This window comes from Erpetoichthys calabaricus, chromosome 10 (assembly GCF_900747795.2).
Source record: "Erpetoichthys calabaricus chromosome 10, fErpCal1.3, whole genome shotgun sequence".
In the NCBI taxonomy this organism is placed as follows: domain Eukaryota; kingdom Metazoa; phylum Chordata; class Cladistia; order Polypteriformes; family Polypteridae; genus Erpetoichthys; species Erpetoichthys calabaricus.
In genome coordinates, this window is record NC_041403.2 from 75,133,825 (window position 1) to 75,157,443 (window position 23,619).

Here is a 23,619-nt window from a genome sequence, read left to right on the forward strand (position 1 = left end):
AGCTGGCAGAAGCAGGGCAGTACGTGTATTATAACCCTTGGTGACAACGTACAAGCATGGCTGGGACTGAACAATGAGCAGCAGGCCCTCTAACATGAAGTGAAGAAATACAGCAAAATATTTAATTGTGAGGAAAATGATTATAAGCCTGTAAGGCGTACATATTTCCTTAATTTTAACTAGAATTAGACCTATTGGTTTATGGGATTGAGCTGACAGAATCTTAAGTATCCCACAGCAGGATGAACCATCTATGTTAACAATATGATAGCATTCATTAAGTATCAGTGTGCAAAACACAGTGTGTGAATCTTTTTATATTAGACAAGTGAAATCATGATATTGACAGGTCGGCAACTTAAGTAAACAATGCTGTACATGTCACATTTGTCTGTAAATACAATTTATATGTAGAAGAAAAGTAATCGAAGTGACACAGTGATAATGCAAAAGGTAGCATATAGTAACTCAGTGCTGAAATCCCTAAACAGTATTTTTTCATTCCCCTCACCCACATATTTTTTTTTAACCAGGTGGATTTAATGTAAATTTATTTAAAAATATACTAGTCCACACATCTTCCTTTTCACACCACCGAATGAAGACACCTCATTACATATATATTAAAATTTATCCAAAATTTGCACATAAACAGGAATATTAACCGTTGCACACTTGAACGAACATTTTTTGTTAACTTCCAAGCGTAGCATTTCAACATTGTTACTTCAAGATGTCATTATATCCTGCACAACATTGTATGTTCAACTGAATCCATTCACACACAGAAACTACCAAGTTATATGGTGAAAAGCAGGTCTTAGGGACCTTTAAATCTTGACTTGATGTTATTTTAGATAATCTAGATGAATAGGATGGACAAGCATATATGGCACAATTATTTCTAATGCCTTAATGTCAAATAGAATTTAGAACATATTTAAATAAAACAATTAAAAATATACAGCATGATCAATAAAATGGAAGCACTGATACTTAAATAGAACTTATTGAACTCTGTATTTATACCAAACTATTATAATTCTTTTGCTTAAAAGAAAAAAAGTGCAAGTACAATATGTAATCTATAGTTTCTTTCCCAGTTACACTGAAAGTGTTTAAGGAAGCTTGTGTCTGACCATAAAATGCTTTGAAATAAAAATAACACAGAAGAACATTTCAATGTAAGATCTGTTATTCAGAAAAAGGAAAGAATTTGTCAGGGGACTGAGTACTTCTGCTTTCTCGAGTTGTCTGCATTACTATTCAGATACATTTTTCAAACAAAAGAATTATTTTTACAGAATCATGCAGTATCACACAAAAATTACAAAATTCACTGTGTAGGCTTACCTCACACATAAATATATCAAAAATTCTGGTGGCAACAGGTAGTGGAAATGAAGTTAAGAAGATTGTAAGAAACCAAGATGATGCATACATGGATGTATGAAAACTCTGAGACTGGAAGTGCACATGAAGTTCAGGCAGTTGTTCCTGAAATAAATAAAAATCATTATTGTCAAACAGCACTTTCTTTCTAAGATCAGCTTCCTATAAAATTTGCCAGAATAACTTCAGAAATAAATTACAAAATATCTGTAAGCAAAACATGAACATTATCAAACATTAATTTTAAACCGTCAGGTCAACACACTTTAGTGCTCTATATAATGTTAAGATTTACCAAAACTCTAGGGTTAATTTCCCCATTCCATTTTCTCTGCTGTGGCTGCCTAAAGTTGTTAACATAAAAATAACACATAACAGGAATCTATACTAATTACTAAAAGGCAAAGCCCTCACTGACTCACTGACTGACTGACTCACTCATCACTAATTCTCCAACTTCCCGTGTAGATGGAAGGCTGAAATTTGGCAGGCTCATTCCTTACAGCTTACTTACAAAAGTTAGGCAGGTTTCATTTCGAAATTCTACGTGTAATGGTCATAACTGGAACCTGTTTTTTGTCCATATACTCTAATGGAGGAGGCAGAGTCACGTATTGCGTCATCACGTATTACGCCTCCTACGTAATCATGTGAACTGAAAACAAGGAAGAGATTTACAGCACGAGTCAAACGCGGGAACGAAGGTAAATGACGTTAATTGTTGAGTGTCTTAATACTGTGTAAGCATACATATTAACAGATGTGCAATTAAACGTGTGCATTTACGGGGTGATTTCTCAGGCTTAAAGCTCGAAGTGATCACTCGAGTGAAGGCAGCTTCACAAAAAAACAGATCCTTAAACTGTTATTGATATATTTTACCTCAATTTTAAAAGGTTTTCTTTTCTTCTTAATAAAAATTTAAAAGCAGAACTTCGCCGGTGCGAACCACGGGGATTTGAGCGACTGACGCATACAGCCATATTCATGAGTGCAGGTACTTCGGAAAGAAAGCACCGTGTAAATCTAAAGTTTAAATTAAGTTCATAGACCTACAAAAGGTTGCCATTGATTACAGGCAAGATTGCCTTTCTCCTGTACAACTATACGTTGCATTCTCAAGAGTGTGCTTGCACAGCTTGGTCATATTACAACCGGAGTGCTGAACTGACAACGTGGTATACAAACAGAACAATCGTAAAAACAGGATTAAATAAAAAGGCTGCTTCCGTTGGCGAAGCAACGATAAAGGAAGACCTTATATGACGTTCGTTTATAAAACAGCGGAGAGGCTGTGTGAAGTCAGCTACACAAAAAAACAGATCCTTAAATTGTTAGTGGTATATTTTACCTCAATTTAAAAAGTTTTTCTTTTCTTCTTAATAAAAATTTAAAAGCAGTACTTCGCCGGTGCCAAGCGCGGGGATTTCAGCGACTGACGCATACAGATATATTCATGAGTGCAGGTACTATGGAAACAGAGCACCGTGTAAACCTAAAGTTTAAATTAAGTTCATAGACCTACAAAAGGTTGCCATTGATTTGAGGCAAGATTGCTTTTCTCCTGTACAACTATACGTTGCATTCTTAACAGTAACCTTGCACGGCTTGGTCAAATTCCAACCGGAGTGCTGAACTGACAACGTGGTATACAAACAGAACAATCGTAAAAACAGCGGAGAGGCTGTGTGAAGTCAGCTTCACAAAAAAACAGATCCTTAACAAATTGTTATTGGTATATTTTCACTCAATTTAAAAAGGTTTTCTTCTTAATAAAAATGTAAAAGCAGTACTTCGCCGCTGCAAAGTACGGGGATGTGTATGTATATATATATATATATATATATATATATATATATATATATATATAGATATATATATAGATATATATATAGATATATAGATATATAGATAGATAGATAGATAGATAGATAGATAGATAGATAGATAGATAGATAGATAGATAGATGTGTATGTATGTAGATATGTAAATATGTATATGTATATATATGTGTCTGTATGTGTGTGTGTATATATATATATATATATATATATATATATATACATACAGTAATCCCTCACCTATCGCGGGGGTTACGTTCCAGAGCCCCCCGCGATAGGTGAAAATCCGCGAAGTAGCGACCTATATTTATTTTATTATTTATACATATTTTAAGGCTTTATAAACCCTTCCCACACTCTTATAAACCTTTCTCACTCTCTTGTTAACCTTTCCCACACTCTTATAAACACTTCCTATGCTCTTAAACACTTTCTACATTCTTAAACACCGCAGACCAACACTGCACACAGCGATCAGACGTCAATGTGTCTGCACTCGCTTTGTGAAGGGGGGCAGCTGAACTCACGCCGAGCAGAAATGGACTTTGTGCTGCTTCTGCCAAAATGCCTGCTTGTCGCTCTGCGCGTTCGGAAGGAGGAGGAGTGTGTGTGTGGGTATGTGAGGGCTGAACGCACGTTAGCTCAAACCCCCCTCCCCGGAGGCACAGTTCGCATTGTCAAGGGGGTGGGGAGCTGAATGAACGCTAAGGAGAAGTGGACTTTGTGCTGGCTTTGTGCTGCTTGTCGCTCTGCCTGTCAATAATTTAAAAGCCTGTACATCACGAATTTTCCTGTCTCACTGTCTTGTCTTGCGTGAAGTTAAAATGTTTTATAATAGTGAGATGTTACTCATATCCTTAGCCCGACATTCACATATCATATGTGTTAACAAAGTGTGTTTTATAAGTTTACATGTGTTTAAAGCATGTGGGATGGGTATTTTAAGGCTTAAACTATAAAAATGTTTATTTATATGGTCTTTCTATATCGCGGATTTTCTCCTGTTGCTGATGGGTCTGGAACATAACTTCCGCGATAGGCGGGCAATCACTTGTATTTAAAAACCCGCGAAGTCGTGAATCCGCGAAAAGTGAACCGCGAAGTAGCAAGGGATTACTGTATATATATATATATATATATATGTGTGTGTGTATGTATGTATGTGTGTATATGTATGTGTATATATACGTTGATATATGTATATATATGTGGATGTGTATATGTATATATATATATATATATATATATATATATATATATATATATATATATATATATATATATATATGTATATATGTAGATATGTGTATATGTAGATATGTATATATAAGTATATATGTTTATGTATATATACGTTTACATAACCTCTTTAACACACTACTTCTCCGCTGCGAAGCGCGGGTATTTTGCTAGTATGATAAATATAAACTGGTGGAGACAACTGGCATGAAGCTGTACAGAAATTACAATCTAACATGACGCTTCAGTGCATTAATAATGCTTCACCCTTTTATGATACAGTTTGCTTCTGGGTATCAACTGAACAACACTATCATCTATGTAAATCAGAATTATTAATGTTTTGAACATAAGACACTTTGTAATGTTACAAATTAATAAGAATCAGGGAATTGCATCTATTACACACTAAGTATTACTAGTGTGTCCAGCTGTGGTTTTAGGTGATTTTTGGAATCTGTTCTCGAACACAAGTATAGTAAATATTAACACAATGAAATATACTGTATATGATGAACAAAAAAACACTATGTCCGCAGAAAAATAATTTCCTAAACAAAACCACTGTTTTGCTTATGGGTAAGTGACATCATCTTGTAAGCTTAAGTACAAACATTTATATTCACTCATTCATTTTATAACCTAGATTTCCAGTTCTGGGTCACAGGAGGCAGAAAGTATCCATTCAGCAGTGTGACATACTGTACATCTGATACTGTTCTATGTATAAGAATTCCCACACCTCTAGTTTTCTTTGTAAAGCTGGAATGGAATATTTGGCCAGTCCAGTCTCTGTGCAGCCGAAATTGATCCTTGCTTAATAAGTGGGTCTCCTATAAAAATACTATTTTAGTGTTTAGATCTGTTAGGCGAGAGAATATGTTCTCTCTCTTTAATTCGTGATTCAGACCTTTAACATTCCAGCTCACAAAGTTAACTGTTTGGTCATAGAGACATTGCTTCTGAATTTTTGTTGTCATTTTCTAGTCTTAACTGAAAATAAGACAGCTTTGACCTTAATTTCCAATTTTCCCAGGAGGTAATTGCCATGAAGCCTATTGTTACATTGGCACTTATAAGGATTAAAAGGATAGAGATACCTTGCTCTCTTTCTCTAACCCCTAGACCCCATGCGCCCCCCCGTTTTGTCTCCCCACGTGAGGCTGAACCACATTTCACAAAGTCCCAGCCCTCTGACATCCAAAACAAAACAAGCCCCCCCAGCAGCAGCGTATGAGGATTAAAACTGAGATATCTATTGACAATACAGCCCAAATACTATAAGTATAAAATATGATCTTAAACAATCTTAAGATAGTAAAAAAGGGTTTAGAGGTATATTTGATCCCCATATGTAGTAAGATGCTGTTATCTCAGTGTCTGATTTGAAGTCCTCTCCAATTATTATAGTTATTATAATGTATTACAGTTCAGCTACAAATTTCACAGGATTTGGATTTTCACGATTCTCAGGGAGACCTTCAATTCTAATAATATTCCTTCTGCATCCATCTTCCAGTACAGCAAGTCTGTCTCCAAGTATGTTACATTCGGAATTTGCAGCCGTTGCTTTTCCGTCAGCAGTAGATGCCAGTTGTTCGGCTATTTCAATTCGAGTCGTGAACATTTGCTTAATGTCTTCCAACTTAGCACCAAGTACTCTCAGTTTATTCTCAAACTTAAGCACATTTTTCTAGCATACTTTTGAAGGCTGCCTCAAAGCAATTTACAGTGATCCCTCGCTATATCGCGCTTCGCCTTTCGCGGCTTCACTCTATCGCGGATTTTATATGTAAGCATATTTAAATATATATCGCAGATTTTTTGCTGGTTCGCGGATTTCTGAGGACAATGGGTCTTTTAATTTCTGGTACATGCTTCCTCAGTTGGTTTGCCCAGTTGATTTCATACAAGGGACGCTATTGGTGGATGGCTGAGAAGCTACCCAACTTACTTTTGTTTCTCTCTCTCTCTCTCTCTCTCTCTCTCTCTCTCTTGCGCTGACTTTCTCTGATCCTGACGTAGGGGGTGTGAGCAGGGGGGCTGTTCGCACACCTAGACGATACGGACGCTCGTCTAAAAATGCTGAAAGAGTTGCTACCTTCTGTGTGCAGCTGCTTCGTGAAGCGACATGCTGCACGGTGCTTCGCATACTTACAAGCTCAAAGGGCACGTATTGATTTTTGACTGTTTGTTTTCCTCTGTCTCTCCCTGCTCCTGACGGAGGGGGTGTGAGCTGCCGCCTTCAACAGCTTTGTACCGGCGGTGCTTCGCATACTTAAAAGCAAAACAGCCCTATTGATTTGTTTGGTTTTCTCTCACTTTCTGACATTCAGTGCTCCTGACGCGCACTCCTTTGAAAAGGAAGATATGTTTGCATTCTTTTAATTGTGAGACAGAACTGTCATCTCTGTCTTGTCATGGAGCACAGTTTAAACTTTTGAAAAAGAGACAAATGTTTGTTTGCAGTGTTTGAATAACGTTCCTGTCTCTCTACAACCTCCTGTGTTTCTGCGCAAATCTGTGACCCAAGCATGACAATATAAAAATAAACATATAAACATATGGTTTCTACTTCGCGGATTTTCTTATTTCGCGGGTGGCTCTGGAACGCAACCCCCGCGATGAAGGAGGGATTACTGTACACGTTTCTCCTGGTCTTTAATATCCTGCAGCAGCTTCTTGTTTGTCTTGTGTATGTCCTTTATTTCTTTCCTTATATCATTTATATCACTTTTCCTTATATCATTTATTTGCTTCCTTATATCATTTATTTTTCTTTATGTCTTTCTTGAGCTCCTTTACATCGGTGGCCATTGCAGCGATCATTACCTTCAGTTCAGACAGATCATTCGGTCTTCGTGCTCCTCGGGTGAAGTGGAAACCAAGTTAAAGTCAATGCTCCCAGCTCGCAAGGAGTATATGACAATGTGGAAGGCATTGTCTGGAATCGACAAACTATCGATTGTGACCTGAATCACTTGCACATTCGCTCCCACTTTTTTTCTCTGCTGTCTGTTCCAGGTCAGTCTCTGCAAGGCCGTACCTTGAACTTGGACTTAATGCCTGTCTAGGCTTGGATGAAGCTTTAGCTTTCTTTTCCGTTTCTTTATATACTTGCATATACTGTAATAGAACCTCCTTATGTTGGGTAAATACAGGATACCTCAGGATGATAAAAAATAAGAGAAAAAAAAATAACACAGCTGCTAACGGAGTTCCGCATAAGATGTCCATCTCTCATAACGGACGAGACCAAGATTCTGTACTTAATTTTCATTTAATAATTATTTGAATATGATTAGAAAAACATTGATAATTTTTTTAGTACAGTGATCCCTCCTTCATAGCGGGGGATGCGTTACAGAACCCCCCGCGAAAGATGAAAATCCACAAAGTAAAAACCTTATGTTTATATGGTTATTTTTATATTGTCACGCTTGGGTCACAGATTTGCACAAAACCCAGGAGGTTGTAGAGAGACAGGAACTTTATTCAAACACTGCAAACATTTGTCTGTTTTTCAAAAGTTTAAACGTGCTCCATGACAAGACAGAGATGACAGTTCCGTCTCACAATTAAAAGAATGCAAACATATGTTCCTCTTCAAAGGACTGCGTGTCAGGAGCAGAGAATGTCAGAGAGAGAGAGAGAGAGAGAGAGAGAGAGAGAGAGAGAGAGAGAGAGAGAAAAGCAAATAATCAAAAACTGATTGGTGCTGTTCGAGCTTTTAAGTACGCAAAGCACCTTGCGGGAAGCATATCGCTTGACAACGCAGCCGCAAGTAAGCCCAGCAAGGAAGGGAGCAATGTGAAGGTAGTCTTTCAGCATTTTTTAGACAAGCGTCTGCATCCTCTAGGGGTGCGAACAGCCCCCCTGCTCACAATATATTTGATTAGTTTTATTTAATACGTAATACGTGCTCTGATTGGGTAGCTTCTCAGCCATCTGCCAATAGCATTCCTTGTATGAAATCAACTGGGCAAACCAACTGAGGAAGCATGTACCAGAAATGAAAAGACCCATTGTCCACTGAAACCCACGAACCAGCGAAAAATCCGCGATATATATTTAAATATGCTTACATATAAAATCTGCAATAGAGTGAAACCACGAAAGTCGAAGCGCGATATAGCGAGGGATTACTGTAATTGTTGTTTTTTAGTAATTGTTTTGTATGTGTATGGTAAAAATAAAAAAATATTAAAGACAAAACCTGAAAATTTTCAACTAATCTACCATTTAATCTGTCTTGGGTATGACATTAAACTGCATCCAGCCCTGCAAGCAGTCCTACAATTTGCTGTGAAATCAGGGGGGTTAGTGGCAGGATTAGCACTCCAGCCACCGTAAAAAAAAATTTGCACAGCTCTGAGCCAAAAGAAAGGACTACTTTCTGATTCTCCGCATGAGTAGCTCTGCTGCAGCCACACACAGGAAGGCTGCTTGCATTATGAAGGGGATGGGGGAAAGCCCTCGGGAGCCCCATACCCAGAAGAGTCAAAACCATCTGACACAATGGGGTCAGGCCTGTCGGGGATCAGAACTGGTGTGGTGCTGAGGTGTCGCCCGCTGCACAGTAACGCTCTGGTCTCAATTTGAGGCAGCCCATCCAGGCAGGCATGTGGAACGTCTTGTCTCTCCGGCATGATGATTGTCTTCCTCTGCTGTCGGAGGAGCTGCGTAAACTTCTCATTTCAGCTGTGGAACTCTCTGAGGTGCGCAGACCTGGGACTGGCAAGATCTCTGATGGCTGTCAAACTCGAGGAGTAGCTGGTGCTGTAGCGGATCGGATTCTTCCGATGGAGACCGATGTCACTCCTTTCAATGAGCACATTACGAGACGCAGATTGGGGCACTCTCTGGGTGCCTTGTCTGTTGTCTCAGTGTATGCTCTGACCATGGTGAGTGATGTCTCGGTGACATCATTGCTACTTTGAAGATCCAGCTTAAGCCCAGTACGTTACCACCTACTAGGAAAATAAGGCTGGACCTGGCCAGACTCCAAGATCAGGCTGTTTCTGACAAGAATGCATGAAGTTTGTGTGACAAATTTAGGGATGTGGGTGCGACTGCCGATCCTAATGTGAATATGCCCTGAAGGTTGCGGAGGTTGTGTTGGACTTGCCAGTGTTCCCAGAAAGAAGTGTTTCATCTCACAGAGCACTGTGGATATCATCAAAAGGAGTCACAGCGCACGGCTTGATGGCAACTCCCGTCTGTACCGGGAACTGAGAAGAACGGCTGCAAGGTCTCAGAGGGCTGATAAGGAGGAGTTTGTTATAGAAATCTGTGAGCAAGTGATACACCATTTATGGTCTAGTGATCCACGTCCTGCTTACAGAGGAATCGAAGCATTACACACATCCAAATCTGTTCCTCGGAGAGTTGCAGTCGAGGCGAATGATAGAAAGGTCCTTACGGATAACACTGGAGTTCTTTTTTGTAATTTTATTAATTTTATTGTAATCATTCATACAAAATCGATCAATTTTTACAAAAAATAGGATTGAAAAACAAGCTGACCCCCACCCCTGAGAGAGAGAGCATGGCCAACGGGGTAAAACTTAAGGCTTGTAAACATACCTAAATTAATGAGTTTAATAGGCCAGTAGAGATGAATGGAGAAGAAAAAGAAATATGGAGATAATTGCTTCCTCTGTGCTTTAAGAGCTTATTCTAAAATTTTATTGATTATATCCTGCTAGGTTTTTAAAAAAAATCAGTGCAGATCCTCTAACTGAATATTTGATTTTTTCCAATTTCAAATAGCATAAAACATTGGTTACCTACTGACTTACAAGAGGAGAGTTAGGATTCTTCCAGTTTTTAATAAGTCTACGTGCCAAAAGTGTAGTGAATGCAATCACAGTTTGTTTGTCCTTCTCCAATTTAAACCCATCTGGAAGAACACCAAACACAGCTGTTAATGGATTAGGAGGGATTGTGACACCAAGGCTGTCTGAAAGGCACTTAAAAATTTTGGTCCAAAATGATGTTAATTTGGCGCAAGCCCAAATCATGTGACCCAGTGAGGCTGGGACGATTGCAGCATTCGCAGGTTGGATGTTGCCCTGGAAACATTTTGGACAGTTTTAGGCGAGACAGATGTGCTCGATATATAATTTTGAGTTGAATAATTGTATGGTTTGCGCATATGGAGCTCGAGTGAAGTCTCTGCATTGCTACTTTCCACACCCTTTCTGATATATTGATTAAGAGATCTTTTTCCCATTGTCCTCTTGGATCTTTGAAATGGAGAGACTGTAAAATAATTTTATATATTGCAGAGATGGTGTCGAAGTCCTTGAAATTGAGCAATTTTTTTTCCAGCATGGACGAGGGTGCAAGATGAGGAAAATCGGGCAGGTTCTGTTTAAACAAAGACCCTAATTTGAAGATAGTGAAAGAAATGTGTAGCTGGAAAGTTAAATTTGGAATGTAATTGTTCGTAGGATGCAAAGATGTTTTCTATATAAAGATCTCTGAGCAATTTAATCCCAAATTTTTTCCAGATATTAAAAACTGCATATGTTTGCGAGGGTTGAAAGAGGTGGTTCTCTTGCAGAGGTGCCACAGATAAAAGCTTCTCCATCTTAAAATGCTTTCTACATTGGTTCCAGTTGTAGTTCTGACCGGCTGGGCTGGCTACTTTGAGCAGCTGTTTAAAGCTGATCCTCTGGGTAGGACGTTGGACTTCTCTGGGTACACAGTTCCAGAGACTGATCCTCCAATTAGCTGTGAACCACCCAATCTCACTGAGATTGCACAGGTGGTGAACCAGCCGAGGGTATGGAAGGCTGCAGGGATATGTGGTATCAGGGGTGAACCTCTCCAGGCTGGTGGTAAGGCTGTTCCTCTGGCATTGCAAGCAATCTTTGTTTCCATTTGGGAGACTGGCGTCATCCCAACTGACTGGAAAACTGGACTTGTCATCCCTATCTGGAAAGGGAAGGGTAATCGCCTGGATTGCGGCAACTACAAGGGGTAACACTGCTCTCAGTGCCAAGCAAGACCCTTCCTAGGGTCGTCCTCAATAGGATCCGTGATCACTTGCTCACTTACCAGTGACCAGAGCAGTCTGGTTTTATGCCTAAGAAGTCTACCATCAACCACATCCTGGCACCGAGGGTTCTCATGGAGCGCAAATGCGAATACTGGCAGAGTTTCTTTGCAGCCTTTGTCGATTTTCATAAAGCGTTTGACTCAGTTGATCGAGCTGCCCTGTGGGACAACCGGAGACTTTGCAGGATCCCCTCAAGGTTGCTGGGTATAATGGCCGGTCTGCACACTAGTACTGCAAGTGGGTGTGTTCTTGCTCCTATTCTATATTCAATGCTTGCATGGACTGGGTGTTGGGCAAGGTCGTGGTATCTAGTGGCTGTAGGCATCTGTTGGCGATGAAAGATTCACTGATTTTGACTTTGCCGACGATGCTGTGATCTTCACGGAGTCAACGGAGGCTCTGATCGGGACTTCTGAGAGACTGAGCGAGGAGTCTGAGTGTCTGGGCGTACAAGTGTCCTGAATAAAAACCAAGATCCAGGAATTTAATGACCTCTTAGGCACAGCCATCAGCAGTTTGACTGTCTGTGAAGAGAGTGTCGATCTTGTAGAGAGGTTTACTTACCCACGGCAGTGACATTAACGTCTCTGGGGATTCTTCCTACGAAGTCAGTAGATAAAGTGGGAGAGCATGAGGGGGTCATAGGGTCACTGGGAAGGGGTGTGTGGCGCTCCAGATATGTATGCAAAAGACCAAAGGTTCAAGTCTTTAGAGTCCAGGTGCTTCCTGTCTTGCTATATGGTTGCAAGACATGGATGCTATCTATTGACCTGAGACGAAGACTGGACTCCGTTGGTACTGTGTCTCATTCAGACAATCCTTGGGTACTGCTGGTTTGACTTTGTGCCGAATGATTGATTGCTCATGGAGTCCCAAATGAGCCACACTGCCTGTACTCTGAGGGAGCATTACTTACGGCACTACTGCCACATGACGCGATTCCCCAAGGGCTCCGGCTCGCAGAATCCTCATTCTTGAGGATCCGAGTGGCTGGACCAGGCCAAGGGGACACCCTTGTAACACCTGGCTGCAGCAGATAGAGGGTCATTTCTGGAGGGTGGGACTGGACCACGTGTGTCTGGGGGTTGCCAACCAGGATCCTGAGCTGTTTCGTTGTGTGGTGGGTGCAGCAAAGCGCTGTACCAGTGCATGCTCCCCAACCTGACCTGACACCATATAATAATAATTTCACATTAACATATTTTAAGTGGTTTCCTTCAAAATGAAGGTTCTACTGTGCAGCATGTATAAGAATACAGTATATGCAGCTACAAATCCAAAACATATTTTAGTGTAGTGCTGTTAATTGAAATTAATAATCAGTTATAACATCAAAGGAGATAATTATTAAATTTGTCATAATCATTTACCTGGGTAATATCTTTTGAAACTGAAACATTTTTAATAAATAATAAATGTATTACTCATACAAAAAACACCTCTGATCCACTGAACCACTTGATAACACTGTGCTACTTAAATGGATTTAATAGCAGTCATTCACCTCTCTTGAATTTACTTTCATATTAGTTATGTCACACATCTAACATCTAATATTAGGTTAGGAGAAGAATGGTAGGTAATGATTGGTAAAGATTATCTAATTTAACAAAAAAAAAATTTAAAAAACACTTTGCAATCTTTTACTCAATCAAATAAACAAATAAAAAATGCAACTGTGTTATGTGCCAAAATAAGTACACTGAACTTCAATATCTGGTGTTGACCCTTTAAGCAGAAATAAGTTCTAGAATACGTTTCTTGCAATTGCCTATCTGTTACCTACACTGACCTTTTGCCAATTTCCCCTTATAGATCATCTCAAATTCTGTGAGGAATGGGGACCCTCTTATATGTACTGCCTGTTTAAAGTCTCCCACTAAACTTTAAAACGATTGCAGTATGATCTGGGCATTGACTTGGCCATTTCATAACCCTTAATTTCTTCTTTTATTTCTTCATTTGTGTATTTGCTGGATTTGATAGATGACCTCACACTATCTGATAATTGAGGAATGTATGGTTGACTCAGCAATGGCAATGTGGTCAGACATTGAGGCAGAAAAGCAGCACCCTAAACCATAATACTTCCATCAACTATTTTTTACAATTAGTGTGAGGTTCTTTCAGTCAAAGTAAGTTTTTTTGTTTTTTCACCAAACAAAATCTAGCATTGTGGCCAAATAGCTATACCTTGGTACATCTTTATTTGTTACTGAGAGTAGGGGCTTCTTCTTTCCTGACAATGACTGAGACAAGACTTGCCTGTAAATCCTTAATGCTCTCCAAACATTGCCAGCAGTCTTGACAATAATTACCCTGATAGAAAATGACTAAAATCGTGTACTGGACCAAAAAAAAAAACAAAAAAAAAAACAGGTGTCTAATGCTGAAATCTAATCTAATTTATGCTACTTCAGTTAAAAAAAAAAAAAAAAAAAAGTTTTTTTACATTGGTCTATAGGACTATCCTTGGTGCTTGTATCCAAGCACCACCTATCTAATCTCAGGGCTACCAATCAAAAATTGCTCAGTGATTAAAAGAAAAACAAAGAAAAAAATGTTGAAATACCTTAAGTTGCCAAATTTAGGATGTTCATAAGAAATGAGGATTTACTTTTACTAAACACAAATCAGACACTCAGTTGAATATTATGCTAACTTTGACAAGAAGAATAACAAAATATGACTGCACATTTCAACACTAAAAATAGAAAAATGTTTCAGACAACACCATAAACGTTGAGCTTATTTCCAACTTTCTAACATTAGAACTAATTATTGTCATGAGCCGGTTTTGTGACTGAGGGTATTTCACTACTGCTAGGTGTACCTTACCTGTATCATATACTCAAACTGGTACATGCACAGGCCAAGCTCAGCCATACTAGGCTTAAAGAGTTCCCTTAGCCGGTAATCTTGCATCAGTTTAACAAAGACACAAAATGCTTCTTCTTCTGGCATCTGTATTAAAGGAAAACCAAAGTAGTTAGATCTTCTTATATTTAGCAGTTAAGGTAAAAATAATAAGTTTAGTATTATACAGTAAATGGCAATACTGAACAGCTTATTGAAACCGACAGTAAGGTTGTTCAAGTGAAGCTATTAAAAGCGGGGATTTGGAAATAGAAATTAACTCAAATTAGAGTTGGGGGTGGAGGGGGTTGAAAAGGATGAGACAAATAACAAACATTCTTAGCTAAAATGAGTTAAAGAAACAGATTCTAATGAAAAGGGGAAACCTGTTATTTTCACAATGCCCATGAGGGTGGTAGTATAGACCATGCATGATGGTAAAATATGATTTGCAGAAAACACCACAAAGTTAAGTTTCTCATACCAGTTTAAATAAACAAAAAAAACAAATAAAGCACCTGTAACTCAAAGTGTATCTCTCTCCTGCAGAAAAAACACCTAATGTTTAATGTGCGCTTGAATTTGCTTAAACAAAAAGAAAAACAGTAATTAAAACTGACTGTCTATATTCTCAGAACATTCTTCTTCTTCTCTGTTCTGTAATCCCATAACTACTCTGCTGAAATGCAGGGTATGGCAGAGTGGAGAAGCTAGTACTAGAGTCTCACAAGCTTCTACAGGAGACTCTGCCCATCTTTTCTGAACTTTAATTGTAGTTTTCCCCTTTCCATCTACATATACTGCTCCAAAAAAGCCTAGCAAGTAGAATGATATGACAAAATAGTTGAATTTTCTCACTACTTCACACAAAGAACCTTTTGCAAAATCAACCGCCTCAAATGTAAAAAACAGTTCAGATATGACAACCTAAAATACTAGACACCATTGAAAACACTAAGTTTGGCACTAATGGTCCTTATGACTTAGACTAGTTTTCAGGACCCCACGTGGCTTCAGATTTTTGCTACAACCACGTCAGTTTTTAATTGGACTTTTAACATAATAAAAACAGGCAGGTAGCTCCCAGTTTCTATTTCTGGGGTAAGTGTAGAAATTACAAAGTAATTTGGTAAATTTTTAATAGAATGTACCAGCAAATGTTACATGGGCATACTTTAGTGTTTAGTTTTGTTTTTTCTTATTCCCCATCATGATTTTCATTCTGTTTTTCCAGATGTCCTGGTGATTTAATCAATTATTTTTCAATGAGCACATCAGTGGATCTGACTGACACTGAAGTAGCTGTGGCCTTTCAGGAGTCAGTGTTGTTTGCCAAGGTATGCCAAGTTTACAGGCAGTCCCTGGGTTACGTACGAGATAGGGACTGCAAGTTTGTTCTTAAGTTGAATTTGTATGTAAGTCGGAACAGGTACATTATTTTAATGAATGCTATTGTTGACCGACTGTAACCAAGTGCTCTGCAAATGAATGATGGAGTTTCTTTCACCTCTCTCTGACCTTATTATTTCTACTTTATTTTCCATGGTGATGGATTTTCTCTTCTTTACTGAATCACCAGCAGTTGCATCAGATTTGTGTTTCAGAGACATTGTTGAAGGGTGAAGACAAAAGGTTAAGATGAGCTCTTCTGCACAGCACTGTACACACTATCACAGCAGAAAGGAACCCCTGAACAGCACGTCTGGTGTACTGACGAGAGACAACTTCCTGCTATGTACGTAACAGTACAAGCAGGCTTGCTATTGAGAATGAATGGGGGCAGCGTCCCCAGGCCGGAGATGACGGAGTGGCAGTTACTGAGGAGCCTGCGTTGCGTCCCCCAGACAGATGAAGGAGCAGCTGCGGCCCCGTTCATAAGTCGTATGTCCGTAACTCAGGGACTACCTGTATAATGTTGATAGTTATATTCAATGAAACACTTTCTGCTTTCTGATGCTGCATGTTGCCATTCTTCCCCCACATATTATGACTCATGGCTACTAATCCTTTTCCATTATTTGTTTTGAACTATGCCACCATAAGTTGACAGTTATAGAATGCCATGTATTAAGAAAATGTCAATTTTTAGTAGTAGTACTAAGGCAAGCAATAAAAAAGCACACAGAAATCATTTAACAATAAAGATGTATCCCCTCCTTCTAATTTATTTAAACCCATAATACAATCTGCAAAAAGTATTCAGTGGGATTGAAGAACCCAATATAATTTGAAAACTGCGGTGGGTTGGCACCCTGCCCGGGATTGGTTCCCTGCCTTGTGCCCTGTGTTGGCTGGGATTGGCTCCAGCAGACCCCCGTGACCCTGTGTTCGGATTCAGCGGGTTGGAAAATGGATGGATGGATATAATTTGAAAATATCTATGTACTAAATTTCAGTGCAGAGTTTTTGCCTACTTACACTCAGAGCTCAAGATATGTTGCTTGACAATCTTACTATCTTAAGCTATGGTGAAAACAATCAGAATTTTAACTGCAATAATATTAAATGAATTAATAAAATCAAAAATAGGGTACAAGGACATTGGTCCGTGTACTTTTTGGTATTTGAAATTTCATTTTAGAAGCAAAAACGAAAATACGAAAAATGAAAGGAATTTTCAGATTTTGATTTTTGATTAAAGAATAAAATAAGGGAAAATAAGGTATTTTTTTAATTCAGTGGTAACAAATAGCAGTCATAAACTTAAAATTACACATAATTTTCTGGATTTATTTGTGATTCAAATAATGAAAGTGTTATAGCTCAAAAACAATAAAACAGACACATTTTCGTTGTCTGAAACCTGAGGTGGTACTTCTTTTGCGCGATTTGCAACACATCGACCGACGGCCTTGAACTTACACTGCATGGCATCTGCAGAGGATGGACCGTTACATTGTTTTTCAGAACAGTAAAAGAGTGACACTCCGGGACGAGGACATGACTGCAGAAAAACTGAGTCGTATCTTTCAGGTAAAAATACAATCTTTACAAACTTTGCTTCATTGATGTAGCAGTTCTTTTAAGAAAGTTATACTTACTGAGAAACAGCTAACATTTGGTGATTTCATTTACTAACACTAAGTCTGGCAATTTTTATAGTGCTAGCATTTTGAATGTGTGTAAATGTGTGAATGGTCGCTCATTGACAAGTGTGACACATGTTAAGAAAACTTTCTGTAAATCACGTTGCTCTTCTAACAGTGCGCAAAGTGTAACACGTTAATACTCGAAACGTTTATCTACGTATAGTAGCCGGTAAAAGTCAATGAGCAACCATTCAAAATGCTAGCACTATAAAAATTGCCAGACTTAGTGTTAGTAAATGAAATCACCAAATGTTAGCTGTTTCACAGTAAGTAACAACAATAACGTTCATATAAGAACTGCTACATCAATGAAGCAAAGTTTGCAAAACTTGTATTTTTACCGGAAAGATGCGACTCAGTTTTTCTGCAGTCATGGCCTCGTCCCGGAATGTCACTCTTTTAGTGTTCTGAAAAACAACGTAATGGTCCATCCTCTGGTGATGCCAGTGTATCTTCAAGGCCGTTGGTCGATGTGTCGTGAGGAGGACTGTTCGCACGTGTTGTCAAAAAACGCGCAAAAGAAGAAGTACCTCCGGTTTCAGACAACGAAAATGTGTCTGTTTTATTGTTTTTGAGCTATAACACTTTCATTATTTGAATCACAAATAAATCCAGAAAATTATGTGTAATTTTAAAGTTTATGACTGCTATTTGTTACCACTGAATTAAAAAAATACCTTATTTTCCCTTATTTTATTCTTTAATCAAAAATCAAAATCTGAAAATTCCTTTCATTTTCATTTTTCCGTTTTTGCATCTAAAATGAAGTTTCAAATACCAAAAAGTACACGGACCGACATTTTATATCCATCTGGAAAATTACATTATGTAAATACCTTGAACGCAAAACAAACTCAGTTCCAGTACAAATTTAACAAATATTACCAGATATTCATAGGGGTGGTGATGTAGGATTATAATAGATAAAAGCCCACGTTCTTTAATTCTTAACTAATATTCCTGAGAGCGTATGAGTAACAACAAGAAGAACTTCATCTTATACTAGTCCATGCCACAGCATCTCAATTTAACAAGCCAAAGACAGGTTGTTAAAAATCAATGATACTTTTTACTCATCATTTGCTTTTTCAATATTTATTGAGAGTTCATTTGTAATCGTGTTTCCTCTATTGAGTGAATACCTAACTGGCACCAGTACCAAACACTTTCCTGTGTTCTACTTTGAATTATCTTCTCACGCTGTAATTTTTCCATTAGGCAAAACAAGACTTGAACTGATGGCCGGACATTCTCCTTCAGAATGTTTTGGGAGAGTGCAGAATTCATGGTTCCATCAATCACAGCAAGTCATCCAGGTCCTGAAGCAGCAAAGCAGCCCCAGACCATCACACTAGCACCACCATGTTTGACTGCTGGTATGATACTGTTTTTCTGAAATGCTGTGTTACTTTTATGCCAGATGTAACAGGACGCACACCTTCCAAAAAGTTCAACTTTTGTTTCATCAGTCTACAGAATATCTTCCCAAAAGTCTTAAGGATCATCAAGATGTTTTTGGCAAAAGTGAGATGAGCCTTTATGTTCTTTTTGGTCAGCAGTGGTTTTTGCCTTGGAACTCTGCCATGCATGCCATTTTTGCCCAGTCTCTTTCATATGGTTGAGTCATGGACACCGACCTTAACTGAGGCAAGTGAGGCCTGCAGTTCTTTGATGTTGTTCTGGGTTCTTTTGTGACCTCTTGGATGAGTCGTTGCTGTACTCTTGGGGTATTTTTGGTAGGCCGGCCACTCCTGGGAAGGTTCACCATTGTGCTATGTTTTCTGTATTTGTGGATAATGGCTCTCACCATGGTTTGCTGGAGTTCCAAAGCTTTAGAAATGGCTTTGTAACCTTTTCCAGACTGATAGATGTCAATTACTGTGTTTATCATCTTTTTCCTGAATTTCTTTAGATTGCGGCATTATGTCTTCATTTTTGGGATCTTTTGGCCTGCTTCACTTTGTCTGACAGGTTCTACTCAAGTGATCTCTTAACTCAACAGGTCTGGCAGTAATCAGGCCTGGGTGTGGCTAATGAAATCGAACTGAACAATCCAAAAATTGTGATTAACCACAGTTACTTCATGATGTAACAAGGGGGTCAATTACTTTTTCACATAAGGCCATGAAGGTTTGGATAGTTTTTTTCCTTAAAAAAGAACCCACTGTGACACAGGTGTCACCATGACTTTAAATGTCCTGGAAACTTTCTCACACAACATTATCCTTGATTTTACCTCATTAGGCCCCAAAGTGACATGTTTGTAACTTCCTGGTGCAGTCACATGACACTCTGTGAATTTGGGTACACATGACACCATTTTCAAGATGGCCATGTGCAGGGCAACCACACCTGACCAAATCATCTAATTTCAAACATCTTATTTTTGGTAACTAAAGGAATGTTTCAACCAATTTAACAATTCTCATACTTAAATAAGACATCAAATATTACATTTAATATGTTCTGACAACATTTTCTGAAGAAACTGATATAAAACAAGTTACGACAACATTGTGGTAACACTGATGTCACATCGGGCATTTAACCTTAACATAGTCGTGGAAAATATGATGTGACGTATTTGTCACAATAAGAAAAATTTTCAATTCAAAGTACAATTAAACAAATATAGCAAAGTCAAATGTATAAAATAATTAATAATATATGTTACAAAACAATTTTTAAATATCTGTGAGCAAAATAAAATTTTACGGTAGTCCTAATTCAATGTAATTCTATTAATTTGTTTGTAGTATGGCTAAACGCTACAGCGTTCAGAATGCACTAGACATCATCTTTGGAGATGACAGTGACTTTGAGGGATGTGAAGATAGCTCAGATGAAGACCCTGAAGACCCAGATTACACTCCCAGCAAACAACACATGCAGAGTGATGAGTCAAGTTTGTGTGGTGATTCAAACAGTGAATCAAATGATTTAGATGAAGTACCACAAACAAACATGAACCCAGGGCAACAAAACACTGACCAAATAACTGTTCAAGAAACTGACCAAGGAAAAAAATTATTTCCTTGGAGAAAAAAACCTTTTGAAACCCCTGAGTGCACATTCAAAGGCCAAAGTGTGACACCTCCAGATGATCTTTCCACTCCCCTGGAGTATTTCAGAAAGTTCATAACACCAGAAATGCTTGACTCACTGAAGGAGCAAACAAATTTGTACAGTGTACAAAAATCAGATCACCACAACAACATTAACACCACTGTTAAAGAACTGGAAATACTGATTGGCATCTACCTGCGAATGGGTCTTTGCCAACTACCAGGAAATCGTGCATACTGGGAGAATGACACAATGTGTCCCATCGTGGCTGACAACATGTCACATAACCGTTTCCAGACCATTCAAACAGGCAAGTAGAGGATAAGTGTTGGAAGATCCGTCCATGGCTAGTTTCGCAAACAATGCCTGGATATCACCCCAGAGGAGTACAACTCTGTTGAAGAACAAATTGTGTCCTTCAGAGGGACACGCAGCCCAATAAGACAGTATGTGAAGGGCAAACCCCACCCATGGGGACTGAAAATTTGAGCCCGCTGCTCTTCCTCAGGAATCCTCTGTGATTTTGTAGTTTATGAAGGCGGCACTGGGAAAAAAAACTACTAGGCATGGGAGGTGACATTGTGGTCAAGCTGTGTGAAACTCTCCCATCAAACCAAAACTACAAAGTCTTTGCAGACAATTTTTTTTCCTCAGCACCACTGGTTCTCAAGCTTCTTGAGCGACAGATCTACTTTGCAGGGACACTCCGTAGCAATCGCTTGGCTGGTTGTATGCTTGAGGATGACAAACGTCTTGTCAAGAGAGGCAGAGGATCTGTTGATGTCACGGTGGAGAAAGTGGTACGACAACAAATCTGTTACCCTGATCTCATCCTACTGTGCAACTGAGCCTCAGGACAAAGCTCGACGCTGGAGCAAATCTGACAAAGCATTTGTGGAGGTCAACAGGCCTCACATTGTGAAGGAGTACAACACATTCCTGGGGGGGATAGACCTCCTTGATGCATGTGTTGCAAGGTACAAGTACAACATGAGGTCACGGAGGTGGTACCTCTACCTCTTCTGGCAAACCATCATGTTAGGCCTTGTTAATGCATGGTTGATCTACTGCCGTGACTGTAAACTGCTTGGTGTCCAAAAGCCACTGAAACAAAGGAGCTTCCAGGCAGAGGTTGCCACTAGCCTGATTCTTTTGCAGGCACAAAGGGGTCGCCCAACACTTGATGCCCCATCTCCACCACTGCCCAAGAGAGTGCGTATTGGCGTTCTGGTTGATGTTCGCACTGACCAGGTTGCACACTGGCCTGTGAAGTGTGAAAAGCGTGGCCGTTGCAAATTATGCAAAGTCAATGCAACCACCATCCTCTGTGAGAAGTGTGATGTGCGTCTTTGCTTCACTGAAGAACGAAATTGTTTCAGATGTTACCATTTGGCCTAGGCTACTTTGCTAAAACTGCTTAATGGGCCTGAGAGTGTGATAATGGTTAAAACATGGTGCTGCTAATACAAAGGTTTTGTTCCCCTTCAGTATTCTTTAATAGTTTTTTGCACTATGTACATATTTTCTGAAGGTTACTACATCAGTCTGTAGCTCAGTTTTTTTTTTACAGCTATAGTACCTTGTTGCATAATTACCCAATATGAGGTAGTTTTTATTATTATTCAGTTTGCACATTTTTTGTTGTAAAACCAATCAGACAAATATTTTTTTTAAACTTAAACAATAAGGTTAGCATGTTATTGTATATTGTGGAAATGCAAATAAAAATACAAATATATGTTGCTGAACAAAAAACTGTCAAGCTGATTTATTTTCAAATAAGGAATAAATTTACTATAAACGCCCAATGTGAAATATATGTAACTTTGCCAGTAGGGGTCAGAATTTAAAAAACAAATTAGAAATGTGTTCTGTGTGGTCCATTTGGTTTGTTTTATATTCGCCATAATTTTCCTTTAAGGGGAAATGGGTCCGGATTCTTATGGGTTAATAAATAAACTCATCACTTAAAAACTGCATTTTGTGTTTACTTGGGTTATCTTTGTCTACTATTTAAATTTATTTGATGATCTGAAACATTTAAGTGTGACAAACATGCAAAAACATAAGAAATCAGGAAGGGGGCAAATACACAGCACTGTAGTAGGTACATGTAATTAATATAGCCCAGAATGGTATAGTTTTATCAAGGGACAGAGAAAAGTTCTTCAAGGTGCAGCACACAGATGATAACCCACATTACTTCTAGTACCCCAGTGATGCTGAAGAACAGATTGTATAAGATCTCTGCTCCAAAAAGTTCATTCCAACTCAATCCTGGAAAAGTGTACAACCCTGTGACATGACTGCTCAGCGCAAAATATATTAAAATGTCCAGAGTAACCTGTACAAATCACAGCCCAATTAAAACTGACCAAATACAGAACACTACATAAAACTATCCTACATAGTTATTCAAGCTTCTTTCAAGAGCTCTTTATTTTACTTTTCCCAAGCACTCTTTTTGAACTTCAGCTATCTTCAAACTCTCTGAATGAAACTTACAGCTAGAGAATCAAATCTGTCATTAGAGACATTTATTAGAGACATTAGACATTGTGAATTTCCCCTTGGGGATTAATAAAGTATCTATCTATTTACTACATTTTCCTCCACCAGAAAATGACTATATGATAACTACTGGAAGTATAAACATTACAGTACATTTCTCACCTGCATAAGCAGTAGTCCTACAATAAATGCACTGCCTTGACAGTAGCCAACTTCACGATCAACAAGTGAGTATGCCTGTAATAAAAAAAAAGTTTTGTGAATATTATGTTTTACATAAACTACTAAGTACAATGAATAAAAATATTGTTAATATTGTTCAAAGACCGAACAAAAATGTTTGCTCTAGAGTCACATGGACATCAATCACCAAAAACCAAATTAAGACCAACTCCTTTCAGAGAAGCCAGAATTGTACAAAACAAATACACAATAAAATCTTTTACATCTACCTTCAATTTTGGGCTGGGAGGTAAATCTTTAAAAAAGAAAAAAGCAAATAACAAACTATTGCTCTCCTGCAGATGTGAAATGGTGTAACTTAAAATAATTGTAGGG

General features: G+C 38.6%; 1 protein-coding gene across 6 annotated transcripts in view; it reads right to left on the reverse strand.

Moving 5' to 3' along the window:
• Positions 1–23,619, reverse strand: part of evi5a (ecotropic viral integration site 5a) — a 251,136-nt gene that overhangs the window by 118,423 nt on the left and 109,094 nt on the right. For all 6 annotated transcript variants that reach the window (XM_051932791.1, XM_051932794.1, XM_051932792.1 and 3 more), the window contains 3 exons: positions 23,224–23,298; positions 14,378–14,503; positions 1,354–1,497 (listed from right to left, as the gene is read on the reverse strand). In XM_051932791.1, coding sequence (XP_051788751.1) covers positions 1,354–1,497; positions 14,378–14,503; positions 23,224–23,298 — 345 coding nt within the window. The remainder of the gene's footprint in view (positions 1–1,353; positions 1,498–14,377; positions 14,504–23,223; positions 23,299–23,619) is intronic.